The sequence below is a fragment of the Dermochelys coriacea genome, chromosome 15 (assembly GCF_009764565.3).
Source record: "Dermochelys coriacea isolate rDerCor1 chromosome 15, rDerCor1.pri.v4, whole genome shotgun sequence".
Classification (NCBI taxonomy): Eukaryota; Metazoa; Chordata; order Testudines; family Dermochelyidae; genus Dermochelys; species Dermochelys coriacea.
Window position 1 is genome coordinate 26,720,521 of NC_050082.1, and position 25,783 is coordinate 26,746,303.

Sequence of the window (25,783 nt, forward strand, 5' to 3'; positions counted from 1 at the left end):
ACAACTATGCAACTAACTCTGTGAGTTGAGTGAGACAATTTGCCTCAGTCTCCCCAGCTATAAAATGGGCATGATTGTATATCTCAGAGATGTGGTGAAGTTAAAATTAATTACAAACATTCAATTAAAGTGTCCCAAAAGCCATAGAGTTCTTCCTAAGAAAAAAGGATATTTAATTATAGTTTTAAAAATACAATTGCAATAATGCATTAAGTGTTTATTTAGCAGTTATTCAGTATTACTTAGTTCAAGATAGCATTAAATAGTTGCATCAATTTATGAATCAAGAGATTTGATCAAATTAAAGGCCAAATTCTACCCTCACTTTTCAGTGACTTCAGTGGAGAACAACATACAGTTATGTTTACCCTACCAATTTTCTTATTGGGAATCATTAAGAAAGGGATAGACAGTAAGACAGAAAATATCAGATTGCCGCTATATAAATTCATGGTATGCCCACATTTTGAATACTGCGTGTGCAGATGTGATCACCCCATCTCAAAAAAGATATATTGGACTTGGAAAAGGTTCAGAAAAGGGTAACAAAAATGATTAGGGGTATGGAATGGCTTCCGTATGAGGAGAGATTAATAAGACTGGGACTTTTCAGCGTGGAAAAGAGATGAATAAGGGGGGATACGATTGAGGTCTATAAAATCATGACTGGTGTGGAGAAAGTAAATAAGAAAGTGTTATTTACTCTTTCTCATAACACAATAACTAGGGGTGACCAAATGAAATGAATAGGCAGCAGGTTTAAAACAAACTAAAGGAAGTATTTTTTCACACAATGCACAGTCTGCAGAATTCTTTGCCAGAGGATGTTGTGAAGGCCAAGACAATAACAGGGTTCAAAAAAACTAGATAAGTTAATGGAGGATAGGTCCATCAATGGCTGTTAGCCAGGATGGGCAGGTGTCCCTCGCTTCTGTTTGCCAGAAGCTGGGAACAGGCGACAGGGGATGGATCACTTGATGATTAACTGTTCTGTTCATTCCCTCTAGGGCACCTGGCATTGGCACTGTGGGAAGACAGGATACTGGGCTAGATGGACCTTTGGTCTGACCCTGTATGGTCGTTCTTATGTTCTAAGACCTTCCCTAGTTGCCCTACCACTGATACAGGCCGGTTAGTGGTAGCAATGATGCGAGTGCTAGTGTCAATGGGCCACCAGCTTTTTAACTAATGTGTCCCGTAGACCTGCTCTGAGTAGGATCCATGAAAAGGTGATTAAAGTGCCAACGGCTAGTCTACGCTGGAGAGCCCATTACAGCGATTACCATTGGTGGAGCTGCAATGGTGGGAAATGCGAATATTCCTGGTAGACAAAACCTCAGCATACAATAATGCTCAAATCTACCCACCCTTACTGAAGTCAGCGGGGATTTAGCCTGGGCGTGAACTGCAGGACTCAACGGCCCCAGCACCTACTAAGGGAGATGCTAGAGAGACTAAAGAATGTCTGGGCCTGGGCACCTCTGTGGGGCCCGGAGCATGTTGCTGTTCTGAGGTGTACAGCACCTAGCACAATGGGCTCCTGGGCCAGGGCGCGGGCTTCTAGCTCCTACAGCGACACAAATAATAAAATGACAACAAGCTATGGACAGACCGACTCCCTCTCACCCTCCCTTCTTCCAGTCCGGAGACACACACTGGGGGCCCTGCTGCCCCCCGACCTCCGCCACGGCAGGGAGCACGCCAGCCCGACCCCATCCCACAATGCCCCGGGGCTGGAGCTTGGCCTTTTTCCCGTGATGCCTCGGGGCTGCGGCTTGCCCTCTCCCATGATGCCCCGGGGCGTCCCCTTGGTTACCGAGGCGCTGGCGCGAGCGAGCGGGGCTCGGGATGGCGGCCGTGGCGCTGAGGCTCGGGATCCTCCTGCTGCTGCCGCCGCCGCCGCCCCCGGCCGTTAAGGGGGTCTCGGGACAGAGCCGCTCCGCCAGCGCCACCCCGCAGCCCTCGGCGGGCTCGGGCCCGACCGCCCCCTCTGTTCGAGAGACTCCCCGCCGCCCCGCCGCCAGCCCCACAGCTCCCGGGCCCGGCCAGGGCTCCTCCCCCGCCCCGGAGTCGCCGCCGACGGAGACCCCCGCTCCGCCCGCCGCCTCCCCGGCGGCAGCGGCCACTGCAGCGGCTCGGGCTGGGCCCGGACCTGCCCCCGTCACGGACGGTGGGTACCGCCCGGCGAGCGGCTGGGGGAAGCCGGGATCCGGCTGATGAGGGGATGGACGGGGGAGGATCGGGCCAGGGGAGCAATGGGGGCTGGGGCGGAGGATCTGGGGGGTCTGGCTAGGGAGGTGGGGTGGGGGCTGGAGGCTCTGGCTGGGGCGGGGAGAGATCTGGGGGGGCTCCCCGCCCTAGCTGCCCAGCACCTGCAGCTTCTATCGCTACAATTCTCCAAAGTCCCACTTCCAAGGGGGCCATCAGGGCCTGTGGGTGACTCCTAGGAATCCTCGATGAAAGCATTGGCCTGCTCAGTGTATTTAAAATACCAATTTTTAAATGGGTTTTGCTTCTTAACTACTCCCTTTGGTTCCTTCTCCCCCTCTGGCTTCATGCCTTCTTCCATGCCTGCCTATGACTTGGAACAATCGCTTGCTGGCCAGTTGCCCTCTTATTTATCCTGGAAAACATTCCTGTGAAGCTCCACTTCTGTGGGGAAGGCTTCACTGAAAGTCTTCTCGCTAGCAAAGCCCCACATCACCTTTCTCTTCGCTTTTGTGCCTTCCATCCTCCTTTTCAGAATCACCTTATAAATTCTCCAGGTCAGGGACCCTGCCATTTTTATGTGTTCTGTAAAGCTCTGTGTACATTTATGATGGTGCTGCACACAGAGTAAAAACACTTTCCTATAAGAAATTGGAAACATGCATTTTAGAGTTTGCTTTTCCCTCGATACACACAAGGGTTGTTTTGGTGGGGTTCAGGATTTCTGTAGACTGAAAGCTCTTTGAAGAAGTGGCTGTGTTTTGGTTTTGTGTTTGTACAGTGCTTAGCGTGAGGGGATTGAGAGCCCTTAGTAGGGCTCCTAGACACTACTACAATACAAATAATTTTATGCTGAGAGAGGCTCCTCCTGACAATGTCTTTCAGCTGGTAGCTGTGTTTTGCATTTCATTCGTGATTTGTCTCTCTTGAAAGCTGCTGCTGACCCCACATCACTTGAGGAACTAAGAAGTTTGTACTCCTTTCCTAATGTCAGGGGACTTAAAATCCCTCAAAATTGATCCCTGTTTTACATAGCCAATTCAGGATTCTGGTGCCAAATTCAGCTAATAGAACTTCAGAGAGACAGTGGGTGAGGTAATATCTTATTGGACAACTTCTGTTGGTGAGAGAGACAGACTCAAGTGTACAGAGAGCTCTTCAGGCATTAATGAGAACATGTTGGACACTGTCTAGGTGATCAGATAGCATCCAGTGGGCCATAGTGAAATTTAAAAGTTACAAATTGAAATTTAAAAAAAAATTATGAAAAAAAGTCATCTGTCTCCTGACTGCCAGCTGTTGTCCCTCACTTAGTGTTGTTCTAGGCCAGCGATCTCAAACTCAAGTCACCACGAGGGCCACATGAGGACTAGTACATTGGCCCAAGGGCCACATCACTGAAAACTTTTCATACAACGAAGCAAAAGTATAGTCAAAAATGAAGAAAACGAAACAAAAAATCATACGCTATAAATATTAAATAATCGTATGCTATTAAAGTAAATGCATTAACTTTTTTAAAACTAATGCAAAGAGGGGTTTTAATAAAATATAAACACTTGTAACTATTCCTTATGTGGTCAGTAACACAATACCACAACTACAATAACAGTCTATCAACATAGCTGTAATGGCAGGAACTTTTTAAAGTAACTATTCATACAAAATACGTTGCCACTTTTAACTACTCACAGCAAAGAATCATACATGCAGAACTTCATACCTCAGACTGCTCATCTAGTCCATGAGGCCCCACCCCTGCCCTACCTCTTCTCTGCCCCCACCCCAACCCCACCTCCTCCCCTGAGCATGCGGTGTCCCCACTCCCTCCTGGAAAGTCATCAGGGCTGCCAAACAGTTGTTTGGCGGCCGGAAGGTAGGCGGAGGAGAAGGGATGCGGGGGGGTGGGGGCACAGAGAGCTTGGCTACGGTGGATTTGGTGCCTGTGGCAGGCTGCAGGAAATAACCGGCCTGCATGTTTAAGACTCCTGTTCTAGGCTTTGGCCCTTCCAATCCATGGGTAAATGGATCACTGATCCAAATTCTAGAGGCTTGGGAATCAAGATCTATATTTACTTAATAGCAAATGATAAAAATATAATGGTGAGTAGTGGCCTGGGTGCTAGCCCTGCTGAGCTGTATTCCTTGCTTTACAGCTGACTCTCTAGAGACTTGTTCAAGCCTTGGCTTTCTCTACCTTTACAATTAGAATAGTAATGCTTGCTTACTTCACAGCAGGCTGTAAAGCTTAAATGATTAAACACCTTGAAATCCTGTTAAAGCTGCTATGGATGTGCAAAGAATAACCATTTTACTACTAACAGAACTTGACAATTTCATATTGTCAGTCAAATTCCCTCACTTCCAAAAGTGATATTCTAAAGAATGTTTTGGTTTTGTCCTAATTGAAACAATTATGAGAATTCAAAGAAAAAAAGCAAATAATCTTATTGATAGGTGACAGGGTACACTACTCACCACAGATGGCACCCCCTTCTGAGGATTGCCTCTGCACAGTTAACACCCCTTCCTGTGGTTGAACTCCACCATGCTCTTTTGCCAGCTGTAGCTCCTCTTTTACTTCAGGAGCTGTTGCCTCCTCTTCATGACTCAGTCTTCCAGCCAGGTTATTGACCTAGTATCCCCCCAGGTACCGAAGTCATTCTGCAGGACTGGTCTCAGGCAGTCTTATCTAGCAGTGCCCTGATTATGCCATTTCCCTAATGGCCAGTAGGGGAACGTAGGTCTGCCCACTACTCCAGGTTGCAGTCCAGAGACCCTATACCTGCAAACTGTAGACCTCTTTCACTCAGACCCTATTGTTCTTCCTACATCCTCTGGTCCTCCCCTATGTGTACCAGCTCAAACTCTCCCCTCACAGGGAGTAACTGCAGATTGTAGCACCCTATAGTCTCAAACTTACCTCTTTACTCTCAGGGAGTGACTACAGCCAGACTCTCTGTTGCCAGCATCTTGGCTTTATAAGCCCAGCCCAGTTCCTCTTCAAGCTGGACTTCATCAGCAAATTAGGCCTTAGTGTGCCCTGGCTTTCCTCCAGGGGCAGTCTATTGGGGGTTAATTGAAACTAGAAGAATTTTTAAGATAAAGCTGCAAAGATTATATGGAAACAGGAGGAAAGAAAGAAAATGCACATCTTTAAAAAAAATCAACTCGTATTGAAACATCAGGAAAATATTATATTAGTGTACATGGAGCATGTCTTGTCCTTGGAATTGTGTGAGAGTTATAACAAAATGTTTTATATTTTTGTTAGAATCTAAACAAATAGATCAACATTTATTAATATGACTTTTTCTATATCAATATTGGGTAGTGATCATATTTTTTGACATCTTCAAAATTCCTGTTTATTTCACTACGAGTTTTGGATTCCTAAGGAATGCAGAATCAGGTCTCTAGTATGCCCTTGATATTTAATTAATTACTCATCATATGGTCACTTCTTGAGAAAATGTGTATCTTAAATAATAATTCATGGTTTTAAAAATTATACCTTAGGATTTAGATATAAACATTTAACTGCAGTTAAAGAAGGACACTGTGAAAACAAAAAATATAAAGAACGTTTTGTTAGGCATTAAAATTCATTCCTAATTTTATTTTAAATCTTCTTCTCTCCAGTTGCTACATTGTGTGTTTGTGACCTCTCGGTGGCACAGTGTGATATAAATTGCTGCTGTGACCCAGACTGCAGTGCCGCAGATTTCAGTCTCTTTACTACATGTTCAGTTCACATTGTCACGTAAGTTCATAAATAACTTTTTTTTTTTTTTCAGCTCAAAGATGCAGGGTCCCATCATATTCTCATTGAATTCAATGGATACAGGCTAGGGTCTGCATCGTGGACTTGTTTTCCCACAGAACCTCCTTGCTGTGTGACAGGGCACTGCATTCACCCGCCATCCAGTCCTCAGCACCTAGGCAGTCATCAGCACAGGTCTCCTGTTCCTGGGAGACTCGGGCCTTCACCTGAATCTCATGGGAGTCTTCCCTTTCTGGGACTGTCATAAACAAACTAATGAAAGACAGCAGCAAGCCTGCCTTCAAACAAGGGACCTCCAGCAGTCTGTATAAGGGTTCAAAGCCCTCGGGTAAATCACAGACAGGAGCTGTGAAATAGACATTCAGGATATGCCCAGTTCTGCTTAGACTGGCTGTGGTCATGGAGGAGTCTTTGTCCTCATTTACACTTCGCCCCAAACGGGGCTGGGCTGGGCTTCCCTCTTTTTAAGGCCTGAAATGCCTCACAGATGTGGTGGAGCAGGGAGGCTTCAGTTTAGTCCTGCTTTTTAACCCCTTCCTGTCCAATGTGGGGTTTGTATACCTCCGTCAGTCTGGAGTTAGTTTTAGTGATATCTCTTTACAGCTGAAGAGAAGTCCCAAGGGAGGCTGATAATGGTCTCTTGTTGGGACATGTGTCTGTTTGCACTGAACTGTTTCTGAAGTAAAAAAGGGAGCTGTAGGTTTGTAAAAGATCACTTTTGAGTGGGATGTGAATATTTAAGGCTATGGAGCTGAGCCTCTAATTGTTCTGATGTCAAGAATTTAGTGCTGGCACTATTCTCATTATTACTTCAGGAATGACTTCAGCCTACATCTTGACATGGAGATACAAAGGTAATTTAGTATCCGTTATAGCACTGGGTGGCTATTTGGAACAGATGTTTGAACTTCTACATTAATTTCACTATGCTATGCCTTGGATTGTAATCTCATCAGACCTGTCAAACTAAATAAGGTCATGTCTGTCTGTTGCTTGGATAGGAGATCTTGAAGGAAAATGCAGGTTTTGCAGGGAGTGATGTAGGTTACACCTTTCCCTCGATGTCAGTACTGACTCAATACCTTATTGTGACATTAAAGGCATTGTTTTTGTGGGTGCCATCTTTAAGAGAAAGTGTAAAACATATGCAGCTTCCTATCAATACAATTTAGAAGCTAGAAATTAGGAGTGTTAGCACCAGGTGAGCAGGTGGTTCTCTCCATGGACCACCAATAATCCATCAGTGTTAGTTTGGGAATCCTTTGCTGTAAGAAGTCCTAGCCCTAGGAACGTGATAGCATCATGGCCATCATTAAATAATGTGAGCTTTCCTCTGATCTCTCTTTTAGGAGCAAGCATAGAATCTTTTCATCTCATTGGCAATTTTTGCCTTTCTAAAGTAGCATAGTAAAATATTAAAATATAACATGATAGTAATATAATGCAGGCTTATTGTTTGACTTTTGTTGCTGTTTACAACCTATTTCAGTATGTAGCTTTGCACCGGTATCAGCCTCTCAAACAGGAGTTAAGAAAGCTCATTATAGAGTCTGAATTTAAAATAGCTCAATGTGACTTCTCAGAACAATAAGCATAGCTCTTCAAACCACTTCCTGCATAAATTAGCCCAATCTGAATAACTGAGTTTATTCTCAGTGCTTTGAACTTTGAATCATTCAGCCACCTGGGACTGCTATTTCTTTGTTCTTGCCACAATGCATATTGCCACCCATTTATAGGTATTTTATATATATATCGGAAAGGTGTAATCAAAGCCTTTTTGAATGACAGTTGACTCCTCCGCTATGAATATTTTATTCTTGTCAACTAGAAATGCATAAAATCAAGCTGTACTCTTTTTCTCAAGCTTTTTTCTCAAATCTTTTGTGACATGTCAAGGGATTGTCAATGGCCACAAGTTTTACATCTCACTTTAAAAAAGATGGTAACTTTCATGTAAGCAACTGCTGTAGTTGCTACAGGGCTGTTATAATTATGAATGGGAGGGGAGGTGGTTTGTGGAATCCTGAGGGAGCAGGAATATGGTCCATGATGTGGGCCTGTTAAGATGTGGTTCACCTTATGAAATAGTTTACAACACTCTACCTAATGGGTCATGTCTAACTAGCATAACTTAATAAAAGAGAAATGTAGTGTTCAGGATTCTATAAATTCCATACATGCCATTTCTTTTAATTTTGATAATGTCCTTTTACTGCTTTTGACCGCTCTGCAGTATCCACTCCCTCTAGCACATGAGGAATCACCGTCTCATATTCAAGTCCACTAGCCAACGCAGGGGGGATTAGTACTCTTCAGAGTGTGACATTTACCATCCACGGAGGTCTTATTGGAAAACCCCACTCACTATTGACCATACCCGCTGCAATACCAAATTCTCTTGTTGATCTTCATTGAGGATGCTTGTAACACATTGTACCTATCCTAAACTGACTCAATATTTCCCCTCCTTGATGTTTCTCATTCCATCCTTTGTCTCCTAAGTGTTGTGAGCAGTTCATTATATTCTTTTTATGAAGATGAGTGATATGATTCTGCTGCTATCTCAAGTCTGTGCACCTCATTTTCCCCTGATCCTCTTGCAGTCTTCTCTATGTTCAGCCTCATTCCAACCCATCCCCTACCTTCTCTCTGGTATGAATAAAAGCACTTTCTGAATGTCCAGTCTTTAACATATGCACCATTGTGATATCTGAAGCCAATTGGATCCCATCTGAGTTGTCATCTTTTATATCATTGTCATCAAATGCTGTCCTACTTTGAACGGTGGCTATTATCACATCCCTCTATTTTGAAATCTGTGAATGAAAGATATTGGAGAATGGCTAAGTGTTGTTGGTTTTTCCTGGGATAAACAATATAAAATGTTAAGCCTTGTAAGAGTGCATAAGTAAGTGATCTTCAAATCTTTACTGTACTTATCCATCCCCACTGTTGCCTTCCTTCTGTTACAACAATACATGCATATAAAGATTTTAAAATAACATTGTCAAGATTGACTTTGTTGGATCTGTATATTTGTTTGCAGAGGTGACAGCCAGCTTTGCACTCAGGAAGCAGCTATATATTCAATCAATGTTGCAGCACATCCACCTGAAAGGATATTTAAATTAGTTGATCAGAACAATCCAAGTATTTTCTGCATTCATGCTACAAACTGTAAGTAGATCTGTAACTCATGCTGAGCAATGCAATGTTGTCATCTTCAAAACTTTTTGGATGACAAAAATAAAGACTAAAACTGCAAGTAACCAAACTTGCAAGAAGAGTGGTTATCCTGTATGCTGATGGTCTGGTGCCATACTCCTTGCCCTGACAAAACACTAACAGTTTTATCAAAGGAGTTTTGCCCCCATATAGAGCCTCTCTATAGAGAGAATGGGATTGGGATCTAATTAGGGCTGGTTGAAGATTTCCATCAAAACTTTTTTCAGTGGGAAATTGGGCTTTTGACTAAATGAAGATTATTACAGAAAATGTTCGCTTTTCTCAAATTTTTAAATTTTTCTTCAGAAAACTAAAAATATTTAAATTTTTAGATGAAAAGTCAATATTTTCCGCACAGGGAACTAATTCTAACTAGCTCCCGTTGTGACTGCAACTGGTGAATTTTTTTCCAAATCTTCTGGTGTCAGTTTTGTGAGCATTTTCACATAAACGAAATAGAGTTCATGCTGTAATTTTTTCATCTCATCATGACTGTGAAATAGTAATTTAAGCACCATCCATTAATTGGTATGTCTTGGTATCAGAATGTATGATCAAATCAGAGACTTTGGTCTAAAAGGTCCCAAATTTAGGAAAGCATTGTATCCTATGCTTAATTTTAAGCACATGCTTAAGTGCTTTTTTGAATCCGGGCCAAATTACGGATAGCAGCTAATACCTCCTAGAAAACTTTGAGAAATATTCATCTTATTGTGGTATTTTCCTTCCCATTTTTAAATTCTAAGGGTATGTTCCTGTCTCCACAATGGAAATGTTTGTTATTAAACACAATTTTTATAACTTAAAACTTTCTCACTTATAAAATATTTTTTCACAGATAAACAAGCACTGTCCTTTATTCCTCCTGAAATGCCTACTTCACAAAATTTTGATAGTTTGCTTAAACAGTTTGAAGGTATTACCTTCAGTGCTGAATCTGATGTTCTCTTGAATACTGAATTAGATGCTCAGAATTCCTCTGATACAAATGAAACTGCTAGATATGAGGTAAAAATAATCTGATTCTTTTTATATTTGCAGTATTTTAAATTCTTTGATCATAAAACACTTTCTCGCTAATGAATCTTTCCATATATAATTGAATAAACATTGTTTGCATCAACTTAGTTACTTTTCTGAAAAAAAAAAATGATTTCATTATAGTCCATTAAATATAAAAATTTCAGAGCAAAAGATTGAAGTGCAGCATTTGGCTTTAGTCTTCTCCAAAATCAAAGTGAATTTTTAACATCTGGGAAACATGCAGCTTCCTTATGCTACTTTTGCTATTGTTGGCAAGAAAAAAAGAAAAGGGCAAGATGCAATTAAAATCTGGCCAGTAGGGTTTATCTAGTCAGTTGTCAGTGCAAATTTCTAAAATATGGACTTTCTAGTCTTTGAGAAGATTTGTTTTATTTATAACAGTATATTTATATTTATATTTATTTATAACAGCAGATGAGCTGGAGAATTTCCAGTGATTGTAGCAGATCTTTAATTTAGCAGTCAGTTTACAATGGTAACATGATCTTGGCTTGAGATATTGGTGGGTGGAGAAGTTTGGTTTATTGGGAGCAAGGTAGAAGCAAACAAAATGTTTATAGTTCTGGTTAAATTTGTTGTATATTTTATGAATCTTTCTGTATACTGAAAATCTACAAACTTGGGTTTGCCCCTTTATTTGGCAGTATGGTGTTCCTATACAGACGACTGATGCATTTCTGAGATTGCCTGCTCCCCTTGTCTCCTCTCAGTGCTCCGATGCTAATCCTGCAGGTTGGCAAATGCATTCTAATTCCTATTTATCCTCTCTTTAGTGTGTGCTTTTGTTATCCTGCCACTCCAATTTATAGATGATTCAAATGAACTAGCACACTTACCTGTCCAACCCTGGGTAAAGTTTCATTTATAAAAATGGTACTTAGCTATTTTAATTCCTTTTGGTCATAAACAAGAAATTGTGTTCCATGTAGACTGAGCCATTCAGAGTCACAAATATAAATCACTGAGTCCCATTAGTGGGTTGCTTTTCTGTTTCTGAAACCGAGCCCCTTTGGCCTTATGGATGCAATAGAATTAGTGTGAGGATGATAATGCAAGGGTTACATGAAACAAGGCCCAATCCTGCAACCCTTGGAAGGAGTCCCCACTGAAGCCAAGGAATTTCCTCACATGAGTAAGCTCTGTTTGCCTGAGTAAGAGTTGTAGGATTGGGTCCTGAACTTTCATACCAACAATATCCTAAAATGCTTCAGAGATAAATACAGATGGTATATGTTACAGAAGATACTAGATGGGAAATAAGTGTTGGCATAATGGGGGAAGAGAAACTGAGAAATCTCTAGTTAAAGGAAGAATAATAAGCTTATGAGAGCTGTAAATGCAAACATAAGTCTAATGGTAGATTTTTTTGTAAATTTCTATTTTTAGGAAATAATGTTTAATAAGAATGTGACCAAGTGCTAAATGAGCATACATGCACATAACTAATGATCTATGATAAAAATCATGAAAATCCTCTTTAAACTATGTGAAAAAGTGTGGCTCTCTTTTCTGTCTCTAAACAAAAGTAAAAATGCCAAAGAAATGGAAAATAAATTCCCTATTTTTTTTCCCCTCCATGACAGTTAGTTTTAATGGAAAGGTAAACTCTTAGTTTTGAATTTAACCTGAAACATGAGGATTTTCACTACAAAAATGATAAACCTTTTTAGCTACAGTTGTACCAAAGGCTGCATAATAGGTACTGATTTTAAGGCCCTGTCTACACTGGCAAGTTTGTACGCAATGTGGAGGTGTTAATAGACAATCTTTTAATTGACAGCTGTCTAAGAATTACTTCCCATTCACTTTCTGTGTTGCATTTACTTGAGATTTGTATGTCTTTTGCTTTTCATAATTGTGTTTTCTTTAGTTCTCTCAGTAGTACTTTTTTACAGGTTTTCTAGTAAACCAGGCTGTGAAATGCTTTAGAATGATAAAGGTGGGAAATTGTAACACCACTCAAGCACTTAGTATGCTGTTTTACACCAACTCCAGCATTTTAGCAGTAAGTAGGATTTTGAAACACAGCTGCTGACTGACAGTTGGTTTTTATTTCCTATCTCCTCTTCACATCTTTAGAATTATGTAATTTCCACTTCCTAAGGGAAGTGGGATGATGACTATTTACTTTACTTTATAGAGGAGTTTAAATGGGATTTGGAAAAAATCTTCAAACCATCATACTTGTAGAAATAGCCATTCCCTCCCACCCCACTTTCAAGCTCATAAAGGAAAAGCACTTGTTTGTTGGGGGCTTAGATAACCAAAAGATGGCCTGGAAGATGTGAGTTTGTGTATGATTGTAGGATTGCTGTTGCTGAGCTAGTGGACTTATTGTAGAGGCATGGGTTTCCGCTTTCGATGTGCATGCCTAGGCCTTCATAAAGAGCCTATTGCCAGGAGTTTAGATCCTCAAAAGTATTTAGGCTTCTAATTTGATGTCACTGGAAGTTAGGAGCCTACATACCTTTTGGGGGTCTGGGATAGAGTGCCTAAGCTGGCAGTGGCCAGGATTTTGGTAGAGTGAGATGAATGTTGTTCTTTGTGTGCGTGAATCCCACTGTAGGTACGCATGCACTTTGAGGGCCCAGACAGGATGTTTTTTGAATAGCAGTGTCTGGGGCCATACCTGTGCCCTCTGCCTCCTCATGCTCCCATAAAAGGCAGGATGGCCATAACTATCCCTCAGTTCCCCTTTTTACTGGAGCAAGACAGAGCCCTGCTGCTGTCTAACCCCCTATTGTTCTAGTTTAAAACTTACTTTTTCAGCAATGAATCTTTTTCCTATTCTTCTCTTCTTAGTTATTCTCCGGAAAAGGAGATATTTTGTCAAGCATTGGGCCTTGGACTTAGCCACGGTTGTACAAATGACACATGGGCATTCATTATTATTCTCAGCCAGTGAAATCTCCATCAGTTTTTGCTCAATTTACTAACATCAACTTGATTGTCTTGAGAGCACTGCAAACGAACCCAGGACCTAAATATTCCTGATTCTGCTTTGTGTGCCTCTGCCAACAAAAAACAAGTTTCAGTTGGTGATTTAATGCAGAATGCAAGAATCCATCTTGGAGCTTGTGGAGCTCTACAGAATTATTGCAGCATAAACCCTTGTCAATAAGCTAAGCAGTAAGACATACAAACAACTGTTATGTAAAATAGAGGTGCCATTTCTGAAGCTGTTTTTTTGGTACAACTAAACTTTCATAGTATATCCTGCTCACTTTATCTTCAGAATCTGTGCTGCAAAAAGGCAGGCAAGACTGGAAATAGTAAGAGCAGATACCAAGTTTTGGTAACCTTTTAAGGAAATCTTAGATCCACCTATTCCTTGCTGATTTTATTATTATTATTATTATTATTATTATTAATTGTTTGTGGGAGTTTAGCCAAAGTTAGGGCCTGATGCAAAATCCATTGAAATCTGGGAAGTTTTCCACTGATTTCAACAGGCATTGGATCAGACTATAAGGACTACACAATTTTGCTCTTAAATCATGAGGAGTAGCTAACACTTTGACACTGAGGATAATATATGGTATTTCTAGTTATTTCCCTGATATGAAAGCCATTGTCATATTAGATAATTGTTGGTAGAGGAGAAGGAAATAGACAAAGCAATTAAGTCTTAACCACTTACCTTTTTATTTATTTGCTATTTTTAGCTAATGATTTAGCTGTTTGAAATAGCTTGTTTTTGTTCCCTCCCTTAGGTACCCAAGTCAAGTCAGCTGGTAAGTAACATTATTTCTTAGATGAGACACACTTGGGATGAAATCCTGGCTCCACTGATGTCAATGGGAGTTTTATCATTGCCTTCAGCAGGGCCAAGATTTCACTCTTGCTGTTTAATCCAAGCAGCATATGCAGTTTAAACCAGTTAACTGTACCACTGCTGACAGAAGACAGGCTAACAAGTGAAAGGGTGCTCAAGAGCTTGGAGCTACTCTCTGAGATGATTTATTAAGTCTGGTGATTGAATCCCCACCCAACTATAATTTATAGACTCTAGGTTAGCTCATATTTGCTATTAAACATGGAACATCTGACTGTTGTATTCAGCAATTCATGTAACAAGACCATTGTTCTGTCCCTCTGGAACAGAAACCTCAGGCTAGCACTTGAGGATTTTAGAGCATGCCCTTCGAGGGTGCAGACAAACGCTTGTAGCTTCCTGTCTCTAGGAAGCAAACTACTACTTTCCAGGAAGCCTCTGTTCTAAGACTTCCGAATGATAACAGTTGGAGTTCTTTTAAACAAGAAAAAGTATCAGTCATCCAGGCGGGATCATAGTATATGCCTTACAGTTCAGTTATACCCAGTATTCAGAAATGACACTTGTTTATGTTTCAGGTCAATGTTACTGTCCAGACCATAACTGTCCAGTCTCTGAGTGGAACACGTACTCTGCTTAACAGTAGTGATGTCCTTTTGCTCCCCAAGAATTTGGATAATCAAGTGTGCCTAAATGTAGTTCTTGGGGTAGGTACACAAATTGTTTTTCCTCTTTGTACTAAATTAAAGGCATGCATGTATTAGATCACTCCTACTTCTCAAACTATTGGAAATCATGACACTTTCCAGCTAACGTGGCAAAGAGAAACTATCTTTGGGACAACAGAGCCTTACAACATACAGCATGGTATCCTGCAACTGGATTGGAAATGCACACTAATGCAAAATGGAGCTGTGGGATAAAATCCATCTCTTATTACTTAATATTTACTATTTGTTGTGGCAGTTTACATACACAAGATACAGTCTCCAGGAGCTTAGAATCTAAGATGAGTCTGAGACAGGATGCTTGGGGGAAGAAGGAATACACAAAATAAGATTAAATTGCTGGTTGGGTTGGTACAACATGTTAGTTCATCTCTTTACCTTTTTTGAAAATAACGAAACTTGAGGGTTGGTATAGGACAGCAAATAGGAGAGAGAGTGTCAGGAAATCAGTTTTGAAGAAACTGGGATGCATTAAATCATTCCTATTCACTAATAACTAATGTATTGATTTTTGTTACATTTGTATCCTTTATCTCCTACATCTATTGATAGGGATACTGATCTCTCTTTGCAAGTATCACATTTTTCTCTTAGGCTAGACCACAACTACTCGAATGTCACTTCTGAAGTCAGTAGATGAATGGGAAGATAAGTAGGCACTCTTTCTTTTCCCCAAAGTTCCTTCCTCATGAGGGGAAAAGCCAGAATATAGAGGTTATTTTTTCCCCAGACTCCATCAGTCCTTACCCATTAACATTTTATAAAACCGTATGCAGGTATGTCTGACTTCTAATATGTGGCCACTATAGAATGATCATACATGTATTGATTTAGTGATTCAAATCCTGCCACTCTACAGCTACGTGACTTTACATGGTATTGCAACTGAGAAGGTGCATGTTTCTAGATGGTGGTGGTGGTGGTGATCTTCCAGCACATTTATCCCTAAAGAAGGGGAGAAGTGTGGAAAAATTCCCTAGTCAGTCTGGTTTTTAGCTCATTTTTTACTTGTTCTAATTAATATGGAAAACTCTGTTTTCAGGTGAGTTATTCTATTACGTACACGGATGCAGGAGAAATAACAGATGCAGCTGTTTCTTTTGTCCTGGGGACAATTAACACTAAAATGCTTCCAATACAGCAAAACTTTGAAATCACTTTTACTCAGGTAACGTCTAACGATATTATAGATGACTTACTGAAAGATAATTTAACAACAAACCTTATTAACTTCCACTAATAACCAGTAAAGTAGAACACAACTTACACTGGATGCATGAGCAAGGGAGAATTTCAGAGCTGTGTGTTCACATCCTCCAAATGCTTTGGTGGTTTTTCTTTTGAAGGCTCATCAGGTGACTGTACACCTGTCTGTAATTAAGGCAAAGTGTTGCTCTGATTTCAGTAAACCCTCTTATAGTCCTAGGCAGAAGTCTTGTATGAACTGATATTTCAAACTACTCAAGATAGTTTAGCCTAAATGAATTGACTGTCTCTGTCTTCTAAATGTTTAAGTAAAACATAAGAACTGATGCTGTGTAATTTGTGTTACAGCTAAACACAAAGCCAGTCCCTCTTAGTGGAAATCCTGGTTATGGTATTGGATTGCCTCTGAGGGCAGGATTTAGACCTACTGGATATCCTTTTCACATCTAAATGTAGCTTATAGCAGCTTTGAAAAAGCTTCTTGCCTAGGGCAAGTACTTTAGATCAATGAATGAAATATAAGCATATAGACCATCTGCATGGTAAAAGGTGGGCAAGTAGATTTTGTGCCTGGGTTGATACATCTTCATGATGATTTGCCAAGGATGGTTTATAGCATTATCTTTTCCCAAAGTTATGCTTTCCTGCTAGCCCATATTTCAGAAATATCTACTGGCTCAATCCAGTACCACTATAATCAGTGGGAGCTTTGCCATTGACTTCCAAGGAAACAGGATCAGGCTCTAATTATGTCCTCTAGTAATGTTTCTAAACTACCTACAGAGGATCTTGTATTATTGTAGCATTTTCACTTGCATTTTGAGGATTTTACTAAGGATTCCTATTTCATAAAAGTCTGAATATTTAATATTTTGCCTTAACTTTCTGCTATTATATCTGGCATTATTCAGAGCACTAATACACATGGTCAACTTACTGTTTTGCAAAGCTCATCTAACCAGGACTGTCTTGCTGTAGAAGGAGTCAGAACCCCAGTATTATTTGGTTATAATATGATATCTGGTTGTAAACTAAGGTAAGAGGGTAACTTTCCATTGAGCATTTATCAGTCTATTCTCAAGATATAATCCATTAGTAATGGTTCCATTTACCTGATTAGAAAATCTGTTCAGGTGCTAGAACTTTTGTACAATGTACCAGTAGTGGGGAGGGAGAGAGAGAGAGAGAGAGAGTGTGTGTGTGTGTGTGTGTGTATTACCAGCTAGAGCACTGTATGAGAGCAAAGGGAAATTATTGCTATGCTAACCCACAAAGATTTCACTTAAATTGATCTTTTTCTTTTCTGAAAGAATCACTGCAAGAACAGAATGTCAGCTCTTGGTCAATATCATCTTGAATGTACTGAAAGGACAAAATTTTCCAGAATATGTAGCTTCATTTGGAAATTCTCAGGCTCAAGATGTATTGGACTGGGTGCCAATCACTCACATCCAATCTTCTGAACAGGTGAAAATAACTAAATTTTTCTTTTAAGAACACGCACACTTGAGTCATCAGCTGCTGTAAGTGGGCACTGAAATCCACAGTAAAGTCAATGAAGCCACAGTGATTTACATCAAGTGTTTTTATGCTTGCATGAATAGTGTACCAGAGCACAGGGATAGCAGCATTGTCTATTGAGGAGGACTATGGAGTTACTCTGGTAATTTACAAAACTCCTACTTTGAGCTGTTGGGTATTGTACACATTTAATAAAATGAATGAAGCAATAATCAATATAAGTTAATTTGTAATGTTTTCAGGGCCTGTGCCAAATCCCAGTATCATTTGAAATAGAAGTGAAGTGGACTAAATATGGATCATTGATGAACCCACAAGCTAAAATCGTGAACGTCTCAGCAACGGTCATTACTACCATACTGGCCCAGGTATGTGGTTAATTTGTTTGCTTTAAGAGTGGAAGAATGTTTTATTTAGAATACTAGAGGTGGCAGATTATTATACATTACCTATAAGTTGTACATGACAGAGGCCTTGTTATGTAAACATTGTTGCTCTTATGTTTTCCTTAGGGCACGTCTTCACTGGCAACGTTAAAGTGTTGCTGCAGCAGTGCTTTAATGTGGCTTGTGTAGTCGCTGCAGAGTGCTGGGAGAGAGCCCTTAGTCTGTTAGAAAGAGATCAAGATAAAACTTTGTTAGAATGTATTGTATCTATCAGTTTTCATTGCAATTCAAACATAAGTGTGGACTCCTTGCTACAAACAAGTTTCCAGTGAAATTGTACCCACTACTCAAAAAGGAAATTAAGTGATGTCAAAGTACCTGTGTTACCAGAGACAGCTAAATATTTAACCCCTAGTGAAAAATCAGCTGTATAAAACCAGAGTGAGCCTAACACTTATCTGTATCTTTATTGCAGACTCATTTTGGAAGTGAAAGAACTATTCAAATAGCAAGTTCTGTTACCTTCGTTGATGTTTCTACACCGGCAGAGCCAGGCTATAAAGCTCCACCAACCATTAATGCCAAGTTACCCTTTGATTTTTTCTTTCCATTTGTTTAATGTAAGTATATATCCAAAACCCATTCAAATTCTACCTCTTAAACTAAGTAATCACTATGCATTAGATGAACAAAGCCCTCAGCTTCATCTGCTTTTAAAGACAGTAGGAAATATGCTGCTTATTGTAACTCTCTTTAAAAAACAGTCAGGCTGGGGATTTTCCAGTGTCCTCATTATTGGCTGACCTGCTTGTATGGGAATCAATGGGAGCAGTTCTGCCAACACCAAGTGCTCTTGAAATCCCACCCCTCGGTTTTCACACTTCAACACTGTGCTTGCACATGTAGTAAGAGTACACTCACTGGGTGGGCCTTTTCCAGCACCTTAGTCAAGTTTGCACCAAGTCTAAAGAACAATCCTGCTATCTGGAATAATCTGTTATGATAGGTTATTTTGGAGCATAATCCTCTTCAGTAGTGCGCTAACTTTTACACACGCCACCTCTTTAATGTTTTATTTTAAGAGCTTCAATTATGCAGTTCCCTTTTTCTGCAGCCCACATGCAAATGAAAATGAAGAGCAAGAACTGAAGAAATAATACACTGCAGAGTATTCAAGCCTGCTGCTGACTCCCCCCACCTTTATCTGGATGTGGCTGATGTGGTTCTTCTCTTGTTCAAAATTGCACGTGCTGGGACTAATTGCACAATTAAGTACAACAGCACCTCCGGAAGTGAACGCTACCCAGCAACAGGATGATACAACCAGAACAAAGATTAGTGAGGAAGCTCCTCTGACAGAAGACAAATGGGAATAGAGCAGGAGGTGGTTTAGAGACAGAGTAATGCTGAGCTGTAAACTAAGTGACGTTCCTCAGACTGCACTCTTATCGTGGTTGTCTTCTTACATTGCAAGCGCCTACTGCATACTGCAAATTAAGAACACAGCAAAAAACAGCAATTCCTTGAAATAAGTTGTGCCCCCAATATTCACAGCTTTGTAAATATGACTTTATTACGTTTATTGCAGCATTGACTGTACAGCTATACAGTTAGATTTATGCAATAAAATTGTTTAAGGGAGATTTTCAATATCTGTTGTAAGACTACCTGTACACGACAAGAGCTTTGCAACACCTTTTACCAGACTTTTTTGATTAAATCTCTGTGTTAGTAAAGTAGAAACTACATATAGACAATGCTATACAAGAGGACAGAGGTATATAAAGTATCTTCGAGGTCAACAAGGGATCATCAAACTAGCATTTTTTGCACTGGAACTTCCTCAGGGAAGGATTTCCCTCACCCTACACAGCCAGTCTTTTATTGTGGCTGATGGACAAGTCCATGCTGTTGTAACAGCTTGTTGAGCCTTTCGATTTCTTGCTCCTGTTGGAAACAAAATCTTATTAATGTAGCTCATATCTTAAAACACTTTCCAAGCTACAACAAGAGAGCTCTTCTCCCATTGCTGAAAAGGTAGCCATCCCTGCAGGGAAAAAACACAGCTCTTCAACAAGGCATTGCTAAATTAAATGTGTGCTTATCCTACATAATAGAAGTTGTAGAGGGAATTGGAAATATCATCATTACCCCTGTTTGAATGGGCCCTTACGTTTATAGGATGCCCCAGGGTGTTCTCATACCAACTGAATAGGAGCTGGGAAGATTTCATGGCCAAGGTACAACATCCCAAATCAAGCTGCTGGGATAAAACAGAGCCCAGAGCATGACCCTGGCCATTGGTCTCCTAGATAGCTAGTTGCTGGGAAAGGATTGTAGTCCAGCTCACGCAGTTGTTTACATTTTTATGAGCCTTCTTACCTTCTCTGTGCAGCTGTATTCAAGTTGTTCAACTTTTGTAGCAAGTTGCAGATTTGCTTGCTTCAGCTTTGACACCCGTTGTTCAGAGCGTGTCTTTACTGATAAAATTATTCCTAGGAAACAATGCATGGAGGATTAGCTTTATAATGTAAAACAGCAGACAGTAGGAAGTTAATAGCATCTGTGGTTTGTGCTCAAGTAATTTGTTTTATATCCATGTAGCCTCTCAAACTCTGCTTCTGCCCCTAAATCATGCTTTTCGTAATACGGTTCCCAGATTAGCCCCACAGGGGCTTCAAACGCCAGCATTCTGCTGGGAAGTGGCACTCTGCCACCACTGACCAGGTCCTGGTCATTCAAATCTCTACTTTGAATTTAGCCCTTCAGCAGAACTCAAGGGGATGTGTGGCAGAGTAGCAATTTGTACCTCCATTTTAAACACAGGTTTTCCATTGTTATGGCCTTGGCCTTAACCTAACCTAGCATAAAGCACAACTGAGGAGAGCAAGTACTCTTATCTTCCTGTTTTAGTGGGTTCAAAAACACTGACCATCCAGTCTAGATCCACAGGCTGGGGTGCTGCCTTGATCAGGATTTCACTTGTTCTTTAAAGCTTTTAACTTCTCTTTAAATGCCTCTGAAAGAAGGACATTCCATTTCCCTTAATGATACAAGTGTCTTTCCTTTACTAAAGCCATTGCACATAATTCCTCCCCCATAACTGAGGCTAGAATTATCCTACTACCTTTTTCTTTACAAAGAAGTGCATCACCAAATTCTTCCTAGCCTCAAGAGCCTCCTGTTGGGTGACAGTGCAGTGTAATCGAAAAGCTGGCATCCTATGCTTTTTATACCTGCTGTTACATGCAGTGCTACTGGAGCTGGTTCTACATACTTCACGGCCCTGATTTTCAAGTTCTTGCCTCTCTAAAGGAGAATGGAAACATCCACACTGCTTTTTTGCATAGATTCCAGGGCATGTGTGCGCACCTGATGACTGCAACCCTCCTGGCCTGAACACAACCTGAAAGCTATGGAATCCTGATAAAGCCAGAATCTGTCCCCACCCTGTCTAAGCTCGTTCCTTCCCGCAACTGCATTGCTGCAGGCACAGTCTCCAGCAATTCAGGAAATGTGAGCTATCTGGCTTCCTTTATTTATTTGTATGACAGACTCCTGTTATGAACATTAGGGAGATCTGGATCAAAGGGAAGGGAAAGCAAAACCACAAAGATAAGAACTCCCCTTGCTTGGAGATATTTGAGACAGGACTAAAATGTTTAGCTTCAACTAAGATTACATTTTAAGACTGAGATAGCAGTGACTTGCATATGCATCATTAGAGACTCACTTTAGGCCACTGTTAGTCTCCAACCTTCACTCCAGATTAAGGTCAGTGTCTGCTTTCTACCCCCAAAATTCATTGATTCTCCCTTTTTCTTTGAGCTGGCCATTAAATCTGTGCAAGCCACATGTTATGGACACAAATATCTTCGCTTTGTCCTAAATAAATGGTGATTCAAAACTGTGTCAATTAATGGGCAGTTGTGTACAGTGAATTTGTAGGCTCTGTGTACAGGGGCTTCAGTACAGCTCTAGGTCTGAGGTTTTAGCCTTGAATGGGAGAAGATCAGGACTTCAAAATTTTAATGCCAAAATAGCTTCTTTGTGATGCAGGAAGGAAATGGTTCCGAGCTACTGGGTATGTGGTTTTTTATATGTACTGTTTTGTTACAGTAGCAGCAAGGTCTGGAAGGGGAGGGGGATGGAGAAATATCACTGCCAGCCTTTCATTTTTTCTTTGCTGATCTCAAGGAAAAATGTAAATAATTCTCAATCCTTTTTTGTGAGTGACATTTAGGACAGGCAGGCTTGTACATATTTTCATAGTACTGTACAATTAAACCAGAATCAACTGGAAAAAGATTCTCAAGTAGCACAACGACCATTATCCAGATTGCCACCAGCAACGGTCTGGAAAACACATTGACAAGAGGAAGTGCTGAAATGGCAAAATGCATATTTTACTAGTGAACTGGAATCCCAGAAGGACAGAGACTACACTATTCCTCCCTGATATGTTATTAAGACACTCACATAATACAACGCATATGTTATCCCTCTTTGAGAGTGAGTAATCTAAGAATGTTTCCAGCACACTATCTTAAAACATGGGTATTATTTGGTTAGGGCATCTGGGTTCTGCCATAAATCAGGTCTCCACAGTGTAGGAGCTGTGCTACCACAACAAACAGATCCCTGCCCCAAAGAGCTTACAAACTAACTCAGGCTAAACTCCTGCAACAAAATCTGCACGGGAAAAACACCTGTGTCCACATGGCACTTGCTGCACGATCGGGATGCAGGTTAGGAAGTGTGCCTCCTGCATATGTCTTTGGAACCCTTCGCTGCCACGCCTCCCCCCCCCCACTTGGTTCAGCAAGTGTACTGTAAAAATAGCCAGCAAATTCCCTGAAACTAACTATCTGACAAACTTACCATTTATAATTCTGGCCACTCGCCACAGTCGGAGTAAGATCAATAGTCCAGCCGCTTGAAATTCATGTTCCCGAAACAGAAGGACGACATCGATGATAAACGAAACCACCACCACAATTCCATCCAGGACTTCAAACTTGTGGTGAAAAAATTCCACACGATAGACAAATATTTTAAACCCAACTTCCACCAAAAAGAGGGTTACAATAGAAAGGCTCATGTAGTGAAATACCTGGGAAAAGACAATGCCAGGTAGTAGGTAGAAGCCGTATAACTATTAACATTAGCAAATTAGTCTAATGCATGTCCTTCATTATATTAGAAGTACTCCTGCACCTTTGATTGAACAGCAAATAGGCAAAGTGATTAAATGTGTGTAACAAAAGGATCTTGCTGAACAGAAGAGAAGCCACCAAACATTCGTATAGTATCTCTGGATGGTCTAAGGTCTTACCTAAACTAGAATTTAAGGTGTGATGTTAGCACATTAGCTAACATGTTTTAAAAGTCTAGTGTAGACAAGGCCTTTAACACATGCTAAATGAGGTCCCTCCTAGAGTTTACCTCAACCAGCTAACATGGGTTAAAACTACAACTGCCTTGTCTTCACTAGGATTGTAACACTGCTTATTTTAACACCACTTAAAAATACACTTTTTTCCTAGTGAAAAAGCAAGTCCTAAGAGAATAACAGTGGATAACTAAGAGCATGTCTACAATTAAAATGCAACTGTGCTGATGCAGCACTTCCATGAGACTATCTATACAGATAGGAAGGGTTCGTCTCTTGGTTTAGGTAATCCATCTCCCTGAGAGGCAGTAGCTAGGTTAATAGAAGAATTCTTCCATTGATGTCTACACGGGGACTTAAATTGGCTTAACAACAGAGGTTGGAGTGTGGATTTTTCACATCCCTGATCAACATAGTTAAACCAACCTAATTTTCTAGCATAGACCAGGCCTAAGTGTTGTATTCCTTAGTCTGCAGACAAACAGCTACAAGGCCTGTGCTGCTTGGAGCGTTCCCAAGAGCAGTCTTGTCAATTTTTACTGCTGCCTTTCAGAACTATATGGGCAGTCATAAAACAGACAGGGATCACATTAATTTCACTCCGCAAGTCAGGAAACCTTCGAGCACCTGTAGAGACAAATGCTACGGAGCAGGACCCAGACCAGAGAGTGGGGAAAGGTAGATTAGTCAGTTCTCAATTGCAGAAGCCAGGTGCCATCCTTAGGCCCTGCACGGGATCTCCATCTTTTGTAGCCTCCAATTACTACCACTTTGATGGATCTGAGGTCCCCCAATCCCAGTGGCTGCCGGAAGGAAGAATTCCCTATCTTGCTACCTGGCTTTGAATTGCCATGGAGAAGAGAGACTGGTTCACTCAGAGGTATGTCTGCATTTTACCTTTGGTGCTATTTCATGTTTGTCTGGGTGGATGATTTTCAAGTCCAGAAGCAATTCAGTGAGCACCAACAAAGCATCCAAAATGACCAAGCAAACAACCAATATCTGTGAGGAGAGGAAAACAGCAGCAGGATAATAAATACTCTTTTGTTTAATATTTGCACTATTTAGGGCAATTGACAAACAAATTTGTGCTAAAATTATCCAGCCTGTATATGTACAATCTTACCAGGACATTCAGCCTGAAAACTAGCAGAGCTATGAAGGCTGCCCTGGATTGTTGATTGGATTTATTGTATTTAGATTAGTTTTCATTTGTGCCTATCTAAGACCCTAGGTGCCCTCATCACGAACGCAGACAGTTGCTGCGGAGAAAGGAACACTTACTGGTCTCAATGCTGTAATTCCTTACTCATGGAAGCAGTCTCATTAACATCATGGGGATTATTCACTTAAGTAATTGCGGGGTTGCAGGATCTGGCCGCCCTTGATTTTCCAGTTTAGATGACTGCCCACAATAAGTAGTTTATAACTAAATTTGCAAAGTCTTGTTTAAATGTATGAAATTGCTTCATTTACATGTGACCTCATGTATTACTGAAAATAAGTCAAAATCCCTCCAGATCAACTAAAGATTTCTCCTTACTCAGCCATGGGAGTTCATTAGGAAATCCCTGCTCACATAGGAACTCAGGGTAAATTCCCACTCAGCCTCCACCTCACAGAAAGTTCACCATTACAAAAGTATGTATTAAGGCCTTACATTGCTCAGCATCTCAGGAAATGCTGAGACTCACTTCAAACTGAGTCATGTGGATTTTAGAAAGAATGTATAGTTCAGCAGATTATTTGTAGATTTTCACATAGGAGATTACAGGTCTTTTTAAAGAGTTTTTATCTTCCCTCTTCAAGGTTAGAATTTATTATTTTTTTACATCTATTCTAATTCCATGAATTTTTAATACAATTGTTTCAACAGGCTTACTTGGGTGAGTCAGGGTTTCTCTTGCCTGCTTGTAACCCTACCTGAAATTTGCGGGAGCTGAAGACCTTTTTCATCACATCCTGGAAGGAACTAGGTCTGACTGAGGAATTCATGTTAATCGTTGAATCTTCCGGCTTCTGCCCACCTTCCTCCTCCACCTGCTCTTCCTCCCATTTCTTGTAGTCATTGCCCCACTGCACGGGGTCGTCTCCCACAACAGTGAAGTGTTTCAGATACATGGACATGGCTCTTGGCTAAGCGACCATTACTCTGTAGAAACACACTATGGGAATACACAGTCAGAACGGTAAAACAATGTAAACCACTGCCCTGAAACATCCCAGGAATCGGAATTCCTCCCAAAACACAGCTCATCAATGCTTTGAAATGGGAAAGCAACAAAAGCCTTTTGAACACTTGCATATTGTATTACTTACAACTCAGGTTTCAGAACCACAGTGAAATTCAGATCTCCGGGTGTGAGACTCAACTCAATGGAAACTTATATCTGTTTCCTGCTTGATTTATTCCAATATCAAATCTTGACAGATTCTTAACCACACCACGAAGATAAGCTGGTTAACACCCAGGTCTGCCTTGCCATCTAACAGATGCTTTACTACAGGTAT

At 40.7% G+C, this 25,783-nt stretch overlaps 2 protein-coding genes across 8 annotated transcripts; one reads left to right on the plus strand and one right to left on the minus strand.

The window, feature by feature from the left end:
* The first annotated feature begins 1,797 nt into the window (after positions 1-1,797).
* Positions 1,798-25,281, plus strand: TCTN1 (tectonic family member 1). Of its 4 annotated transcripts, none has more exons than XM_043497674.1 (15): positions 1,798-2,170; positions 5,851-5,971; positions 9,042-9,172; positions 10,059-10,228; positions 10,909-10,996; positions 12,160-12,269; positions 13,978-13,998; positions 14,618-14,746; positions 15,810-15,935; positions 16,322-16,404; positions 16,869-17,009; positions 17,284-17,440; positions 17,737-17,862; positions 18,356-18,500; positions 25,149-25,281. In XM_043497674.1, the coding sequence occupies exons 1-14, from the start codon at positions 1,849-1,851 to the stop codon at positions 18,497-18,499; spliced, it is 1,869 nt and encodes a 622-aa protein (XP_043353609.1). In that variant the 5' UTR covers positions 1,798-1,848; the 3' UTR covers position 18,500; positions 25,149-25,281. The 4 variants fall into 4 exon arrangements, with proteins under 4 accessions (XP_043353609.1, XP_043353608.1, XP_038228800.1 ...); XM_043497673.1 differs by lacking the exon at positions 25,149-25,281 and adding an exon at positions 18,963-19,523; XM_038372872.2 differs by lacking the exon at positions 25,149-25,281 and adding an exon at positions 18,995-19,523.
* Positions 5,965-25,399, minus strand: HVCN1 (hydrogen voltage gated channel 1). 4 transcript variants are annotated; one of them, XR_005288973.2, is made up of 7 exons: positions 25,196-25,399; positions 24,170-24,274; positions 22,762-22,993; positions 20,263-20,375; positions 17,944-18,101; positions 16,035-16,138; positions 5,965-9,106 (listed from the first exon to the last, which is right to left on the minus strand). XR_005288973.2 is itself a non-coding variant. In XM_038372876.2 (5 exons), the coding sequence occupies exons 1-5, from the start codon at positions 25,397-25,399 to the stop codon at positions 19,762-19,764; spliced, it is 720 nt and encodes a 239-aa protein (XP_038228804.1). In that variant the 3' UTR covers positions 19,535-19,761. The 4 variants fall into 4 exon arrangements, 2 of the variants coding, with proteins under 2 accessions (XP_038228804.1, XP_043353610.1); XR_006275782.1 differs by lacking the exon at positions 5,965-9,106 and adding an exon at positions 13,886-15,452; XM_038372876.2 differs by lacking the exons at positions 5,965-9,106; positions 16,035-16,138; positions 17,944-18,101 and adding an exon at positions 19,535-19,827.
* Positions 25,400-25,783: the final 384 nt, after the last annotated feature.